Genomic DNA, 17,073 nt, shown 5'->3' on the forward strand with positions numbered 1-17,073 from the left:
GCTGCCCTGAGAATCAAAACCACCATCCACAGAAATTCTAAACATCAATTATAAGTTAATTTTTTGAAAATAATTTAGCCTTAAAATAGAAGCTAATCATACTTGTAAATAAGATGCTAATAAAAAGGATTCTTTCAATGGCTATCGAAGCATAACAAAACACGTCAACTATTTTAAATGCCTATTATTTAAATAAGTTTTCTGGGAAAGATATTTTATTTTCAGATCTTATTTGCCCTAACTTTCCACACAAGTAAGTGCTGAAAATATCTCTTGGAGAGTGAAATAATGAGCACTGCCTGCATTCTTTCAGTGCTTAGAAGAGATCATATTACCCCTGCTTTTGTGGCAGGTCCCTTGGAAGCCACCCTTAATTTTCTAGTTACATGCACATAAATAATGAAAGAACAAAATTATTAAAAATACTTTCCAGGTACCTCATTAAATACTTTGCTTCATCTATTATTAAGCATAGTTAGAATCTCAACTCCATAAAAGAAGCAGCTTAAAGTCATGTAAACATGGAAAAAACTAAAAGAATAAAAAGGTACAGAATTCCTTAAAATATTGTTACAAGGACAAAACCTACTTAGCAAATAAGATAGCATGAAAATAATAGATATAATTTCTCAATTCACAAATACTCTATTTTTAAGATTAAGATTATGCCATAATAAAATATAGAAAATTCTCAATTCAAGATTGTGCAAAATTTAAATGCCAACAAACTTGTTCATTAAAACACCAAATCACGTGATATGGCTACAGTTAAGTAAAAGGTGAAATATCATATCTGAATCATTAGTGTGGCACAGATATCTTCATTTCTTATTATAATTTATAACTCAACAATGTTTCCTCCAGTTAAGAGAACAAATAGTATTTTATCAAGGAAAAATACGAATTCAAAAATACAATTTCACATCAATAAACGATATATTACAGACTATAACCATACAGTCAAAAGAAATAAAGTTTAGAGCTCATGATACTTATCTTTCTCAATTTTGGCTTTGGAAGTAAATTACAATAATATATTTTTTCGTATTATTTGTACAACCTATATACAGTGTATTGACAGAAAGATGAAATAAGTGTTTAATAAGTATAATTTAAATTCCATTGTTCTTTGGGATTTCAATTTAATATTTAACTGAATGAAAATTTATTTGCTATACTCAGTGTATAATAGTAAAGACAATAGGGAAAAGGGAAAAAGAGTGCACAAACTCAGAGAATACTGCATACTATCAAACAGCTCATCAAAGATATATCTTTCTCTAAATCCTGAGAGACAATACATACATAAAGGAAAAAATAATTCTAGGGTACTAAAATCAAGAAGGCATCTGAGTCTTTGACTTTCTCTAAAATACTATTTCATTCTGCATTGGAGAAAGAGAGGTTTTATACAATCCCAATTCTAACCCTGCAATTAATTACTGTTGTCCTTCCTCTTCCTTAATTTCTAGCAAAATGGTTGCTGAAGTTAGAAAGACTGGAGAATGACCAGGAGAGCTGGCTGGCTTCCTCACGAGATGACTCACAGCTAAGTGACCCTGGATATTTTATCACAGTACAGGATTTGGCCCTCACGTTTTCAGATTTACAAACCTACTTTAACCTTAATAGAGCCACATTAACCAAGCTCACAAAATGCCAATTCATTAATTTCCAATTATGAATTCACAACTATCATATAGATAAGTACCCAGATTAGCAAGACTAGAGCATATTTTCCCTATAGACAGACCTACACGGGAAATCAAATCATAACCAGAAAGCTGTGATACAGAAGCAGAATTAGTTGTTAAGGTATCTCCCTCAAATAAGATCTTGACATAAGCTATCAACAGGCCCTGAAAACACTTGGAAGTTTCATTGACCAGGATTAGAAATTGCATATTTCTTTCCTAAATAGTTGGCAGTACAACTTTAACATGGTATAGTAAAAAGAGAAACTTCGGTTTCCTGGAACTAACTTAGAGGACCATTGCCCAAACTTGCCTCTGTCTCTCTCCTTGCCTCCAAGGTTGAGCAATGGAAGGAGAGATGGAGGTGTCCTTCAGTCAAGTCTTGCTCAAGCCTAGAACAAATGCTGCCTTTGAAAGTGACTTAAATACCTTTGTTCTGATCAGTTAAGTATAGTATTAACTGTGATCTGTTTTCCCTTCTAAATCTGGGGGGAGAACTGTATACTCGTTTCTGAGTGGGAAAGCATTTGAGGTAATAAGTTTAACTATTTGCACTGCAGCTTTGGAGATAAGGCTTTTTGTATGTCCACTGCTCTGTCCTAACAGTCAAAAAAACATCAGATTTACTGAATTATAACACACCTAGTTTACATTTGTACATTTAGGGTGTGAAAATCCTTCTAATCCACCTCATCTTTACTTCTGTAAAAAAAGGGATCATAACTTTAAAATAGGCATATTTTTAAATTTTCTGCAAGGCAAACAAAGGGGCTTGATCTCCTTGAGCACAGTTGAGGTTCTGAAGCAAAGTGACAGGAGAAAACCCTTCTACAAGGGGCCCAAGAGAACTCAGTCCATCCCTTCAATGCCACAGTGCCTGACACTATTGACTGTATTGATGAGAAAGGCTACTTAGGTAAAACCAGTGACAGGGAATCAGAAAGATTTAGAAAAAAACTAAGTCAGTGAGCTATGTGGAATGAATGTGTTTTTTTCAAGTGATGAAGTAGAAATTAGAAAAGGATGAAAGAGCACTGTTTGGGGGATGGGTGTGGAAGTTGTAACCTGAAGCTGAAAAAAAAGCCAGAATTTCTCAGACTCAGACTTCTCTCTGAGTGATAATGGGAAGAAAGGTTGTTTTTCTAAAACAATAAAAAGCGTTACAAAAGTAAAGTTTTCATAGTAGCATAAAGGGTTAATGCGATCAGAGTGAAAAATATTAGTGGATTGCTTGTTTACTTCATCTGGGTTCAATGACTCAAGTCATTAAGGCTGCAGACCAAGGTCATGGTTATCACCTGAGTTGATGGGAGGGTTTCGGATAACATCAGCAATAATCTTCTGAATCTCTGGAGTCAGACCTGCTCGCTCCATATCGAGTGGGTAGCCAGCTTGCACCGCTTGGGACAAGTGCATGCCAACTGCTGCGAGAGGCAGAATCCTGTTCTCAGCTACACTCTTCTAGAGAAATAGCAGCAAAACAACCAGTGAGTTTTTTTTAAGTTTCCACTGTACTGTATAGAAATACAAGGTTCAAAACCTTCAGGTAGTAAATGTTCACTGAGAAATAGTGGACTAAACCTTCATTTAAATTTCTCATTTCAACTAATTCTTTAAAATGACTCACATGCTAGAACTCCACAGTTGCTACTTTTTATACTTATTATATTGAATAAAGCAAAATCACCCAGGTTTAGCTAAGAAATCAATCCTCATCCCTCTGTAATTATTCACCTTAAAAACCTATTAGTGACAGAGAGTAGTCATTCTACGTAAGTCTAATAGCTGCCACAACCTTTTAAAAATACAGTAAACTGAAACCCAATAATGTATATACTTGAAATAACACACGGTACTTCAGTTACATGAATTTCCAGGAAGACAAATCATAAAATGCTTAGCAATAACATAAGGCTCAAAATGCACTCTAGAAAAGGTTCTCAAGAAGAGTTTAAAAAGTGCTTTAAATTGGCTCTATTCATAAAATAATAATAACCACAATTTACAAGTGGCTGTCATCATTTGCCTAGCATTGAATTTAACATGAATTGTGCTAAATTAAGGACACTGTTACATATTTATGTAGCTTTTAGACAAATGTAGCTCCAAATCCATTTAAGATGTCTGTTAGATAAAACATTCTTTTAAACATTCAGAAAGTTTAGTCACTCAGCTCTAAATTATTTCATGACACTCTTTTTTAACACACCTTGAAAGTCTGAATTTGGACTGTATTTGTATGAATGCTGATATTTTCACAAAATAGAGCATTTAAATCAATATTTTCATCCTTCAAAGGAAGGTTTTAAGTTACTTTCACTAAATGTCTACACTTTTTCTACTAGAAGGTGTGTACCATGTGTGCATAATATCAGGGTTATTTGATACCAGGCATCGTATTACCTAAAACTAATTGTATTATTCCTCCTGATTAATTAGTCCTTAGGCATGTTTAATTTTGTGGGTAACTGGCAAGACCCCCTCAGACTCCTGGGATGTACAGATAATTACACCACAATATTTCACAATAATATACAACCAAATAATAGCAAAAGACACAAATGAAGATATACCACCCCTCACATTTTAAACCATGAATATGTAATATAATACATGAAACTTCATATCCTGGCTAAGTATGAGAATACAATTTATTTTAAAAATTTGGAGGCTATTCCATATTTTCTTAGTAATTATATACAGTTATACCACACATATTTGGTCAAATTGTGTATATACAAGCATGTTTTACATGTACATGTAAGTTACTGTTTAAATAAGAGAATGAACTTAAAATTCCTATTTATCATGTAATATGTTTCAAAAATAGTTCAATGGAATTATTTGGTTCTTTGTGTAATGGCTTTTGTACTTTTAATTAAGGAGTTTGGCTATGTAAGTAGAACATATATTAAGTGACTACGATAAGCTATGGACTGTTTATTCTTATTTATATTGGATATTAACCAGAATAGAAAGTGTGTAACATAGCCTAGTGGATGGAGACACAGAGAACAGGAAAAGCAGGCCCTGGACCATACAGCCTAATCTAAACCAATTTAACATCAGAGAGGACAGGAATGCAAATTAGTGAAACTTAGCTGGAAGCCTCATTCTGTCCCTATTCCACTAAGATATCCTCTTCATTTTGTATATTTAAAAACTCTCAACAGCCTTAAGGATTTAGGCCAAAACAATGAAGAAACATTAAGTATGGCCATTTTTCACAGTAATCAGATTTTTTTTTCAAAGAGCATCAAGCAGGGGCTTCCCTGGTGGCGCAGTGGTAGAGAGTCCGCCTGCCGATGCAGGGAACACGGGTTCGTGCCCCGGTCCGGGAAGATCCCACATGCCGCGGAGCAGCTGGGCCCGTGAGCCATGGCTGGTGAGCCTGCACGTCCGGAGCCTGTGCTCCGCAACAGGAGGGGTCACAGCAGTGAGAGGCCCGCGTACCGCAAAAAAAAAAAAAAAAAAAAACAAACAAACAAACAAAAAAAACCAAAAACAAAGAGCATCAAGCAGACATGGTTAAAAAAAAAACAGAACATTACACTAGAGGAGATAGAGTGAAAAGCAATTTTGTTATTTTTTTAAACTTATTTCTAGCTTCTTCGACATCCTTCAGAGATATTCTATGCACTTTGGTATACATACCCAAGGATATGTGAATATATAAGCATGCAAATACATATACATACAATGTGTATATACATACACATTTATGTATGTTTTTCACAGTGCTATGCATCTTCCTTTTTTTACTTAACAATGTATCTTGGAGATTATCTCTTATCAGTACATACAGTAATAGTTTTTTAACTATTAATCCCATTAAAAAAAAATGGAGTCTTAAAATATGGCTGCTCCAATATCCCTAAGCTATAAATGCGTTTATCAGTACTCTATAAGATAATCATGGTCAAACTATACTTGCTGTTTTTACTTAATTATCAGAAAAGGGCTTAGCAGAAAAAGCAAATGACATTCTGTTCTAAAATTAATTATAAAATGAAACCACATAAAATATTGTAGGATTAGAAGAAATTTATCCCAAGTCTCAACTTTGATATTGAAAAGCTGATAAAACACGTTTAGATAAACTTAAAAATTCCCTCTAACTTGAAAGTAACACTTACCAAACACATTTTCTTTTCTTGGAATAAAGAATATGTGATGGCTGCAGACTGTGAAAGTGAGCTTGCTTTATTTTTCACCACCAGACTTTTCTTCTGTTCTTCTTGTGGTTTTGTACTTGAAAAGAGGTCTGTCTACAAAATTTTAAATGTAGCACAAATGATCAAAAATAATATCAATATAATGATTGATAGAATATCAACATGATCATTAGCTATTGGCGAAAAAAATAACACAAATAAAACCTCTAAGGAACAGCTCCAAATTCCCTTTTTATGAGGAGCTCAAAAAGTTTTTTTTATTTTTTACATATTGATTTTAAAAGGTAAAATAAGGCTAGAGGGAATAAGTTTTGAACAAAATATTTGTAATTACAAACATGGTTGTAAAACTAGAAATTCCTAGTCTTCCCTTTAAGCCAATAAGAGGGACTAAAAATGAACTATAATGTGGACCACTCTGCCTCTAAATTAGTCCCCTAATCCCCCAGAAGTGAATAGTGAATGAATGAATGAAGCTTTAATTTCTATCTACATTTGAAAGTAAAATAATTTCTTAGTCTAAAATACAGTACTTATTCAGATTTAAAAACGAAACCTCTCAACAAAATAAACCGACATAAGCAGGTTTGACAACTATTACTTCAGAATCATCTTAAAAATTAGGTAACTAGTGGTTATCAGTGGGGAGAGAGGTAGAGGAAGGGGCAAGATAGGGGAAGGGAGTTAAGAAGTACAAACGACTGGGTATAAAACAAATAAGTTACAAGGATGTAATGTACAGCACAGGGCATATAGACAATATTTTATAATAACTTTAGAGCATAATATATAAAAATATTGAATCACTATGTTGTACATCTGAAACTAATATAATATTGTAAGTCAACTATACTTCAATTAAAAAAAATAGGTAACTAACATGTTTTTATAACTGATTTACTATAGAAACTATCTGATTCATTTTCTAAGTGTCCAGCATAGAAATGAAAAATGCTGCTTTTGAAGGGTGTTTTGTAATTGTCAAAAAAAGTTTATTCTCTCAGAGCTCCTGCAAACCATAGTATTTTACCTGAAGACTATTTATTTGACAGAAATGTTTGATGACTTCCAACAGAGGGGCCAACATTGTAGCTTTGCCTTCAGAAACACCATCGATCCTTTTCACATTTTCAACTGTAGTAGGTCTGTCGTTTAAAAAATTAAAGTCAAGAAACCACTGAAACGTTACCACTCCAGCAACACAGCTAATAGATATTTAGCTTCAATACTGACACTCAATAAACATGGATTTTTTTCCAGCAACCAAAAACAATGTATAAAACAAGTAATTGTGTTTTATGATTCTTAGAGGACAACTAAGAGGCTAAGAAACTCAGAAGAAAATCTCATTCATTATTTACAAAGTTTTTACCTGTAACAATAAACTAGCTAACTAACTACTTCAGGCTTAATATTTCTTATTGTGTCCAATATGAAGAGAATGTCTGATGTCTTTTTTCTAAAAATCTGCCAATCTAATGATTACTCCTTTTCCTTTAAATATCTTCACTGAATATTAAAATGTGGTCTTTGAATATTTATTTTTAATGAAATAATTATTATAAGGTATATGCACTATGTAACATTATTAGAAAATTCTTCTCTAAAGTAACATCTCTTGAAAGAAATTTAGCAACAGAAACAATTTTTGAAAAGGAAGTATACAAGATGAGTACAATTACCAAGCAACAATTCTTTGGAAATAATTTCTTCTAAATATTTATTGACCACCTAGTGATTATTAGGCATTGTGCTAGGTACTTTGGAAAACACAAAAAGATGAGGAATATAACATCTTCATCACAGAGTTTAAAATCTAGAAGACACATATACATGAATACCAATAATAACAAAAAAATAAATAAAGCATTATGTAATAAGTGCCATAGAATCATCTTTTAAATTTACATTTAAAAGTCCTTTATGAATTCCACAGAGGAATCACTTTGCTGATAAGAACATGGAAGGCTTCATGGAGCAAATAACAATAAAGCCAGATCTTAAAGGATTTCCTAATAGGAGTTTTGGGAAATCAAGGAAACTACAAGTCAGAAGCAACAATGTAAATAAGTATATCGAAGTTGAAAAGGAGACAAACAAATGGTAAACAATCTAGGTAAGATGAAGCATTAAAATTCTGTGACTCAGATGGAAAAGAAGGTTTAAGTCCATAAATGGAAGGCCTTGAATTGTGGGCTAAATAAGTTAAGACAGTGGGAAACTAGTTAAGCAGAAGTACAACATGATAAAGATTAATTTGGTATTCATATATCAGAGGTATTTGGTATTCATATATCATATTCATATATCAGAGAGAGAGAGAGGCTGAAGAAAGAGTAACTAGTTAGAGGCTTTTGCAACAGTAAAAGGATAATGGTCTGAACTACCATGGTGTCACTAAAAAAAGAAAAGCATAGACAGACACAGAAGAAACACTGAAATGAAAAAGCCTAAAAACTATATAATAAGAGAAAGATGGGAATATATGTTAGAAGAGTAACAGTAACATCAGAGGTATTAAACAGGCGTGACTAGGAACATGATAGTATGACTAACAAAAATAAGGAATTCAGAAGGAAGAGTTTTGGCATTTGCATGAAATGCATGTACGGAGGGGTTGGTGGGTAGTGAGTTAGATTTTATATACACTGGATCTGATTGCTGAAAACAGTTGGTTTCATGTGGGACTAAAGCTCAGTGAAGAAACAGATCACTGGCAGCAACATGGGAGATTTGGGAACCACCTCTTGGATGTGACTGCTGGAGCCATAGTCATATTATCACTAAATGATGTATTTTACAAATCTATTATGTTAGAAGAAAATAAGTTAGAAATATGCAAATAGTTTACCTCATTTGGGCCATATCCACCAGTATCTTATTTGTTGCCAGAATAGCTGGAGGAACATTCATTTTATTGGCATGTTTCTGCCTAGCTTCCACCAATTTGCCATATAATGTAGTCTGAACGAAAAGCAAAGAAACAACATTTGTTTAAATGTACTTAGAAAAATCCAGCCCTTTATTTTTAGAGCTTCAGATATTACATTTCCCCCTTAGGATGAAAAATGAACTGTATCTTAGACTCTTAGCTAAAGAACAATTTTTAAAATACTGGCAAGAGAATTTTAAGCATGCGTAGACTCATAACTACCTTCTCAAAAACGAACTGCCTTTTTACAAAAGCCATACCTGAGTCTCCTGCTCTTTGGCTGAAATAACAGGTTCTGAGGACTTGTAATATTTTCCTGGTGATGGCACCATGATGCTAAAACATTTAAAAGAAAAGAAGTAATAAAAGCTTTTCTTTCTCCAAGTTCACTTTTTATTTTGCCCCCAAAATGAGAATATCTTTCCAAATCAATATTAACATTTATTTGTCACAATACCAGTAAGGCAACTATTACTTAAATGACAGCCTAGATTTTAAACATTTTGTATCAAATACATTCATTATAGAGGTAAAGTTAAAACTATAATTTGAGTCAATCACAAAACTGGTGCAATTAAGAACAGCATTTGCCTCCTCCTCATCAATCAAACACTTTGAAAGAAAATACTCCTTATCTATACCAAAGTAAAATTTTTTTCTAACCAAGAATGATACAATCTATAATTCTTCTTGTGATAGCACTATTTTTTGGCTGTTGAGGAATATTAGCATGGAATTAATCAAATTATTCACATTTTTCTTCAGAATCAAACTAAAAAAAAATAAGCCAAAAGGAGTAATTTTGCCTTTGACGCCTCAAAAGAAGAATTTAAAACACCCAATTAGCAATTAACATGGTATGAAAGGCGCAAGACAGCAAACTAGATAGAAAACCAGGTTTTACAAGAGGCAACTTCACGGATAAATTAATTATAAAGAGGAAAAGTTACAAAAATGAAATTGCATAGAATAGCCTATGTAAAAGGTGTCAAATTTAAATAAATTTCTGCTTTTGGGGGGGAAAGAGAAGAACATGTTTGATATTTAAGAAATGTTTATAAATTTCCCTGTTTCAAGAATTAAAAATTTACAGTGTAAAGTAAGACTTCATTTTTACAATTATCAGATTTTATCACTAGAATAAAGAGTCAATTTGAACATGAGGAAAGAAAACTCCAGTTCAAAGAATTAGTCATAGCAGGTGACTCAAGACAACTATAAATTTGTTTTAAATAATAAGATATTTACCTTTATCTTAGTATTTATGGAAATCTTTATACTAATGGACTATTTGCAAATTGGTATGTTAAATTATTTCACAAAAAAATTTTGTTATCATATATACTGGCAAAATTCTGTGTAACATATCCCTGAAGCAGAAAAATATGTGGAAAATGTTTTGTCTATGAATGCTATTACAAGTGCACAGAAGAAGAGTACAAAATATATAATAAGGGACTTCCTGGTGGTGCAGTGGTTAAGAATCTGCCTGCCAATGCAGGGGACACAGGTTCGAGCCCTGGTTCGGGAAGATCCCACATGCCGCGAAGCAACTAAGCCCCTGCGCCACAACTACTCAGCCTGTGCTCTAGAGCCCGTGAGCCACAACTACTGAGCCTACGTGCCACAACTACTGAAGCCCACTCGCCTAGAGCCCGTGCTCTGCAACAAGAGAAGCCACCGCAATGAGAAGCCCATGCACCGCAATGAAGGGTAGCCCCCACTCGCCGCAACTAGAGAAAGCCCATGTGCAGCAATGAAGACCCAATGCAGCCAAAAATAAATAAAAATAAATAAATTTCTTTTAATAAAAAGGAATCTCAGTAAGTCTGGAATAAATTATGATAGAAAAATCATGAAAATCTTTTTAAAAAACCCAACATATATAATGAATATCATTGAAGAGATAAGTGGAAATCTTGTAACCATGAATCAAGAAAAGATTGCTATACATGATTAAAGAAAGAGAAGAAGAACAAATAGTTCTTAGAAATTAAAAATTTGATATCTAAAATTAAAATGTCACCAGATGGGAGAGGATATAAAGTCAAGGAACTCTCCAAGAGAGTAAACAAATAAAAACATTGAAAATAGGAGAAAATAAAAATTAATAATAGCTTACTCATCCATTAAAAACAACGAAATAATGCCATTTGCAGCAACATGGATGGACCTGGTAATTTTCACACTAAGTGAAGTAAGTCAGACAGAGAAAGACCAATATCATTATGATATCGCTTATAAGTGGAATCTAAAAAAAAAAAAGTGATACAAATGAACTTGTTTACAAAACAGAAACAGACTCACAGACTTAGACAATGAATTTATGGTTACCAGGGAGGAAGGGTTGGGGAGAGGGGTAGATTCAGAATTTGGGACTGACATGTACACACTGCTATATTTTAAAAAGATAACCAACGAGGACCTACGATAAAAAAATAATTAGTAATAGGAACACTAAACAAGTAAAGAAAATAAAAAAGAGAATTATTAACATCAAGGAAAATTAAGAGTGGTGACCATAATAACACAGATTGCCTTAGTGTTATATAATATTTGAGTAGATACAATAATGTAAAAACAAATTATTAATTTGACCAAAAATTAAAATATAATTTTGTTCTAAGGAAGGTGGGGGTGACATTGATGGAGAAGAAATGAAGGAAGGGGATATGGGAGACAAGCCCTAATTTACCATTATAGGATATCAACAGAAAATTTCTAAAACCGGTAAGTCAAAAAAATAGTAATCTAAGCATGTCACTTAGAAATACGGAGGCAACCTCATACCTGTCAGAATGGCTATCATCAAATAGTCTACAAATAACAAATGCTGGAGAGGGTGTGGAGAAAAGGGAACCCTCCTACACTGTTGATGGAAATGTAAACTGGTGTAGCCACTACGGAGGACAGTATGGAGGTTCCTCCAAAAACTAAAAACAGAGCTACCACATGATCCAGCAATCCACTCCTAGGTACACAGCCAGAAAAAACAAAAACACTAATACAAAAAGATACATGCACCTCAATGTTCACTATTTACAGTAGTCAAGATATGGAAGCAACCCAAATGCCCATCAACAGACAAGTGGATAAAAAAGATATGGTGTAGATACATACAATGGAATATTACTCAGCCATAAAAGAGAATGAAATCCTGCTATTTACAACAACATGGATAGACCTAGAGAATATTATGCGTAGTGAAATAAGTCAGGAAGAGAAAGGCAAATACTGTATGATATCACTTGTATGTGGAATCTAAAAAATAATACAAATGAATGTATATGCAAAACTCACAGGTTTTGCACCAAAGGGAAGAGGGAAGAGGGGAGGGGCTAATTAGGGGTACGGGATTGAAAGATACAAACTACTATATATAAAATATATAAGCAACAGGGGTGTATTTTATAGTACAAGGAATTGCAGCCATTATCTTGTAATAACTTTTAACGGAGTATAATCTGTAAGAATACTGAATCACCTGAAACTATATTGTAAATCAACTATACTTCAATTTTAAAAAAAAGGGAAGATGAGGTATTGTCAACAATAGCCCTCTTTCTTAGCCTTTTCCCCACTTTTTTTCAGCCTTTCAAGGAGAAATGTACAATAAATATTAATAAAATATATGCTGAAAAGGTGTTTGTTTTTTTGGCCGCACTGCACAGCAGGTGGGATCTTAGCTCCCCCCAGACCAGGGATCGAACCCACGCCTGCTGCATTGGAAGCGCAGTCTTAACCACTGGACTGCCAGGGAAGTCCCAAAAAGGTGTTTTTAAAAAAAGAAATATGGAGGCCAATGCCATAGAAACTGGTCAGAAGATTTGAGGGTGATTGCTTCTATAGAACAGAACAAAATGGGTTTGAGAAGGGTGTGAACTGGTGTGCTTTGTTATATGCCTTTAAGTCTCAACTGACTTTTAAAAACATTCACATGTATTATTTTGATGAAAATTCAAATGAAATTTAAAATAATAGTTATGGATATGTAAGCATCCTTTTCACTTCTGTACACTAAGCCCATATATTAAAATTAACTTCTGGACCACTCGACAGTTGTCTCAAACTTAGTATGTCTATCACTAAACTAATTTAACCTCATCCCCTAAACATGCAGCCCTTCAAACCTGTCTTCCTCTTACATAGCCCAGTGAAGGAAATGGCAGCACTCACCCACCATCAAAGACAAAAACCCAAGCTTCACAGTCAAGTTCTCCATCTTCCTTAACCTGCCTATCTTTTCAATCACCGAGTCCTAGCAATTCCATCTCCTAAATATCTTACAAATCTCTCTCTCCCCACCCACTGCCACTTCCCTTGACTAATCTACCATAGCCTCTTGCAAACAACACAACAACAGCCTCCCTAGTTGTGTCTCTACAACTATGATCCCCCTGCAGTCCATTCCCTCCACAGACAGAGTCATCTACCACGGGTCGGCATGCTAGGGATGCACAGGCCAAATCTGTCTGTTCTGGTAAGGCTTGTAGTTAAGAATGGCTTCTTCTACATTTTTTAATAGTTAAAAAAAATCAAGAGGAAAACATTTTGTGGCATGTGAAAATTATATGAAAATTATATGAAAATCAAATTTCAGTGTCCCTAAATAAAGTTTTATTGGAACACAGCCATACTCATTCATTTACATATCATCCATGGCTGCTTTGAGGCCACAACGGCAAAGCTGTGTAGTTGAGACGGAGACCACATGGCCCTCAAAGCCTAAATTATTTCCTATCTGATCCTTCATGTTTGTCAACCCCTGTTCTCAACCATAAATTTGATCATGTCACTGTTCTGCCTAAAACCTTTCCTTAGTGCCCAACTGCTTTTATGATCAAATCGAGTGCTTGAAAGGAACTGGATATTTGAGACCCTGTTCAACTCTCCAGTCTTAAATTTTCCCACTCCCTTGCTTCCCTCTATCAGGGAATTGCTAGCACACTACTGAACCCCTCAATCATGTCATACCCTCTCTTGCTTTCAGGTTTTAGTACGTGGACCATTCCTCTGCTTAGAAAACATCCCTTCACTTCACCCAACTGCTACTTAAGCCTCAAGTGTCACTTCCAAAGTGTTTCCAAAGTGTTACAACCTGGATTGTAATTTTCTGTTCCCTTATGTGTATATCCCACTACAATACAAACTCTGGGAGGGCCAGTGACTATGTCTCTATTATCCTCCACTGAATCCCAGTGCCTAGAATAGTACATGGCACAAAGAAGATGCCACAGGGAATGTTTAAATGAAGAAATGCTTCAGCATATTGAACAGGTATATTGTTTTGCACACTCCTTAAACCTTTTGTTTACATTAAACACAGTATATATATCCAAACGAAAAGAAATTATTTGGGGTGGAATACTGGTATTATGGTAAATGTTTCTATCAGATCCAAAGTAGTATTACCTAAGTGAGCAAACCGTTAAAGAACAAACCATTTTCTTTCACCTGCTATGTATGTAAGTGTAGTCCACTTAATCTGTGCATATGTCCTAACAAGTTCTTTAAATTCTCCATTTTCAGACCTTCTGTAATTCTGTACATTCTCTACACTTCAGAAAGTCAGAAAGTCTACACTTCTCTACAAGTCAGAAAGTCATTAAGCTTGAAAGCACAATAGGTGCATTACCTTTATTCTCTACCAACCCCAATATCTACCATTTTATGTTCCCATCAGATCTTTTTTTTTAAATGGAGTGGGAATATATATATTTCATACAAATATTATATAATAAGAGTGTTTAGATGCTAGAGGTTGACAAATATTGTTCTGAAAGTCAGCTCTGTTATTAGATGGATGCTCCTAACAAGTTAGTTAACTTCTTAACCTTTAGTCTCTTCAACTGTAAAATGGGGATAAATAATAGTAGCTAACTCATAGGTTACTGTAAGAATTAAATGAGATATTACTTATAAAATGCTTAGCATTTAGCACAGAGCCTGGCAAATAATAATGTCCAGAAGTGTCAGCTATTAAATTAATATTAAAACTATCATTTCATAAGTCTGCTTTAATAATTATAATACTAGAGGCTTATGTTTTAACTTCCTTCTGCCAATGAAATAGCCCAACATCTGACAGACCTTTCTCTCTAGGAAAGAACGAGAAAAAGTGCAAATAAAGTGAGCATAGAAAATAAAAATGTGAATTCTGTACCTTTTTTCAGGAATGTTACTCCCAGAAGAAATTTTATCACGTGCTTTGTAAGAATACATCTTATACAAGCTGGGCTGCTTTTAAACATATAAAGGTCCATTCAAAAAAAAAAAGAGAGAAGTTTCAAAAAACTTTTAAAAATGAAGAAAATAAGATACAAAATATTACAATGATTTTTCCTTCTACTAACCAACTCATCAAATAAATCATCTGAAAATAAGCTCATGAATTATCAACTTCTAGGGCTCTAAAGGCAGTTAGAAATGCAATGTAATAACCCATTCCTCCCAAATCTATAGAGAATATATGATCAAAAGAATTCTTAGAGACATAGCAAGAGCCAAAGTCACAAAAATGATTCAATTACATTGTGTATACTTTAATAAAGCAGAAAAGGTTCACCAGAAAATTTAATTCAGCACATTTGTCCATCACCCCATCACCCTAGTATCCTCATTAGCAGAAGTCAGCCTGTGGATAAGTATTTAATCTGTAATTACCTAAGATCCAAAACAAAGCAAGAAAAGATGTGTATGTGTATGTGTCTATGTAACTGTAATGAGAACATTTAGGAATCAAGCTTATTTTTCCATCAACTAGAAGTATTATAATATCCAAAAAAAGATATTATAAGAAGTATGATAATATCCAAGCCAAATGAGTTATAAAATAGGCTTAAAAGAAAATAAATAAACATTACTTTCTCAGATACTTCTGTTCTATTAACCCCAGAAATCATATATTGCATATTTTATTCTGTTCATATCATTTCTCTTTCCACATTTTATATCTTGTTATATATGGCATTTTCCTCTTTGAGTGGAAATAAAACAGAAAAATTTTAAACAGGAGTTGCATCAATAAAGAATGAAACAATAAGAACCACCTCTTTAATAAAAACAAACCTCTGAAGTTAATTCAACTGGTACTTGATTAGAGGAATGTTGCTCAGTGCCGGAAGATACAGCTTTAGAACTGAAAAATAAGAAAATTAAATTATCTCAAATGTTAAAATGTAATTTTCTAATACATGAATCATCACACCTCCACTCTTAGAAAGGCAGATAAGGTTATAGTACTCTTTTAGAACTGATGCTTTTTTAAATTGATTTTTCCCCTCCAAAGAGCTTAAGCTCTTCAAAGTCTAGATTTAAAACTCTTTGAAGTTTTTTAAGTTTAAAAGTAAAACTGATAATCTAAAGTACAACATAATGGTTATAGTCAATAATACTGTATTATAAACTTCAAAGTTGCTCAGAGACTAGATCTTAATTGTTCTCTACACAAAAAAGAAGTGCTATTCAAGTGATGTGATAAAAGTGTTATCTAACGCTATTGCCATAATCACAATGCAATATATAAATGTATCAAGCCAACACTTGTACACTTCAAGCTTACACAATGTTAAATGTCAATTATATTTCAATTTTTTAAAAAATTGAAAAATGATCGATAACATGTAAAGGTACTAAAAAGTAGGCAACACGTGTATTCCCTCCCTGTCCTCTATACATAAGAAGGAAATATGGTATATAGATTCTTCAACATTTACCTCCATGTTGCTTCTTTATTTTATTTATTTATTTATTTTAATTGAAGCATAGTCGATTTACGATATTGTATTAGTTTCAGTAACTTTGTACAGCAAAGTTACTTGGTTATACATATATGTATGTATGTCTCTATATTCTTTTTTTTCCTGATTCTTTTCCAGTATAGTTTATTACAAGATACTGAATATAGTTCCCTGTGCTATACACTTCTTTAATCAACAGGAGCAGCTTTCTAAGTACTATAGTCATCTACTTCCTATTCACCAAGACAGTGTTCTATGATTTATCATTCTCCCTACTGACTCCCACACCAAGTTGACTAAAAGAGGTATGCAAAAATGATTATCTTTACTCATTTTACTTTGTGTGGTACCTGTAAATTGGTACAAAATGAATCATTTAAATAACAGAAAACCCAGAAGTTAAAAAAAAAACTGAAAAATGAACCTTGGTAGAAAAAACTCCTTTGGACACAATTCTTCATTAGCTTGAAGGATAAGGCTCTGAGGAGATTCTGTTTTGGCTTTAGCAAGCCAATTTCTACCCTATTGAACAC

The 17,073-nt window shown here is 33.6% G+C and overlaps 1 protein-coding gene across 1 annotated transcript in view; it reads right to left on the minus strand.

Annotated features, from left to right (window-relative positions):
• The window catches only part of WRN (WRN RecQ like helicase), a 96,069-nt gene that overhangs the window by 6,626 nt on the left and 72,370 nt on the right, over positions 1 to 17,073 (minus strand). Inside the window, 8 exon segments of the mRNA XM_065899947.1 lie at positions 2,993 to 3,155; positions 5,831 to 5,962; positions 6,900 to 7,014; positions 8,721 to 8,833; positions 9,062 to 9,137; positions 14,965 to 15,041; positions 15,870 to 15,939; positions 16,965 to 17,062. Coding sequence (XP_065756019.1) covers positions 2,993 to 3,155; positions 5,831 to 5,962; positions 6,900 to 7,014; positions 8,721 to 8,833; positions 9,062 to 9,137; positions 14,965 to 15,041; positions 15,870 to 15,939; positions 16,965 to 17,062 — 844 coding nt within the window.

Source organism: Phocoena phocoena, chromosome 21, assembly GCF_963924675.1.
Source record: "Phocoena phocoena chromosome 21, mPhoPho1.1, whole genome shotgun sequence".
Classification (NCBI taxonomy): domain Eukaryota; kingdom Metazoa; phylum Chordata; class Mammalia; order Artiodactyla; family Phocoenidae; genus Phocoena; species Phocoena phocoena.